This window comes from Morus notabilis, unplaced genomic scaffold (genome assembly GCF_000414095.1).
Source record: "Morus notabilis unplaced genomic scaffold, ASM41409v2 C11424514, whole genome shotgun sequence".
Lineage (NCBI taxonomy): Eukaryota > Viridiplantae > Streptophyta > Magnoliopsida > Rosales > Moraceae > Morus > Morus notabilis.
In genome coordinates, this window is record NW_010387186.1 from 1 (window position 1) to 1574 (window position 1574).

The 1574-nt window shown below is 36.7% G+C and overlaps 1 protein-coding gene across 1 annotated transcript; it reads right to left on the reverse strand.

The window, feature by feature from the left end:
- Positions 1-30: 30 nt before the first annotated feature.
- Positions 31-1214, reverse strand: LOC112095195 (laccase-3-like; the record flags this gene model as incomplete). Its single annotated transcript, XM_024176878.1, has 4 exons — positions 1046-1214; positions 736-887; positions 281-525; positions 31-159 (listed from the first exon to the last, which is right to left on the reverse strand). Coding segments are annotated over exons 1-4 (628 nt in total), but the record flags the coding sequence as incomplete, so codon positions are not given.
- Positions 1215-1574: the final 360 nt, after the last annotated feature.

Genomic DNA, 1574 nt, shown 5'->3' on the forward strand with positions numbered 1-1574 from the left:
AAAAAAAAAAAAAAAAAGTAGTAAGAAAACCTTTGCTAGAACAGTTGTAAAGGTCGCCAGGTTGACCGTTGATGGTAAAAGCATTGGAATTATTTGGAGCTGCTCCCGTTCGAGTTGCTTGTCTCACAACATCAATGGGGTTCGCATCCCACCATTCACCTGATAATTAATTGTAATCGCCAAATGGGACAGAAAATTAATTAATTAAGGAAGCTAGAGTAGTTTAATAAGGATAATATTGTTGATTTAAGTGATTAATGATTATCATATATGCACGTACCAAGAAGAATCGGTGTTTCACGCTTAGGTTTTTGGAAAGGGTAGGATTCTCCTTCTCTAGGACGAATAATGAGAGCTCCATAGACAGTTGCTCTGAGCCATGAACTGTGGGCGTGCCACCACAGTGTTCCTTCCTGGCCTTCAATTGTGAAGCGGTAGGTGTAGCTCCCTCCCGGCCTAATTGGGCATTGAGTCACAAACTCAGGCCCATCCGCCCATCCACTCCTGAGTTGCCTAATCCCATGCCTGGAATATATATATATATTTCTTTTTCTTGTTAAGAAAACAATAAAAAAGCAAATATATACATCCATTTACATGGGAGCATGCTTGCATGCCCCATGCAAATATATACATACACGCTATATATGTCTTTTAATATATAGATATACACGTAACATATATATATATTATGTGTGTGCATGGTACGCATGCATGATCATGCAATTTAATTACCAGTGAATGGTGACATTGTAACGAGCTTTGTTTGTGATTTTGATGACTAGAGTGTCTCCGTTATTTACTTCCAAGGTTGGGCCAGGGAATTGTCCGTTGACTGTGATGCTGTTGTGGGTTTTGCACAGCCTCTTCACTGGTGTCGCTTGAATCTATATATATAATATTATTCCATTACATATTCCAAAACGGAAATCAATTAATACACATGCAGAAAAGAAGTGAGTCAAAAAAAATGACGAGAATTATATTACACGATTCTAAAAGAGAAAAAGAAGAGAGAGAGAGAGAGAGAATTAATAGTACTTACTACAAAATCATGGTGGTGAGTTTTGCCGCCGGCATTGACCAAGGACAACAATGCTGAAGCAAAGAGAAGCCAGAGTAAAGCGAAGAACCGAGTAGAGGCCATTATTCTTCACAAGCTTCCCTTGGTAAATTTTGTTTGAAAGATATTGAATTGGTTAATTAACGTGGAAAATGAGATTAGAACTTGTGAGGGAAGTGAGATGAAGAAGAGCTCTTTTTATAGTGGAAATTACTAGGAAAGAAAAGGTTGTTTGAGGTTGGCGGATTAGGTTTTGATTTAGCAAAATGGTCAGATCCCTGGGCAAAAACTTAGTTCAACCCTTACGAAGTTGTTGCACCCACTGCTCTAATAGAAAGCAAATTATTTCTTCAATGCTTGCTTATATATCAAGACTTCCTTCATGGTTGAATTTCTGGAGAGTGTCATTATTAACAATATGATGCTTAATCAAATCAACTTTTTAATTTTTTCTTTTCTTTTCTGTTAAATATAAACATTTTTGTACTACTTTTTTAGTTCTTAATATGTA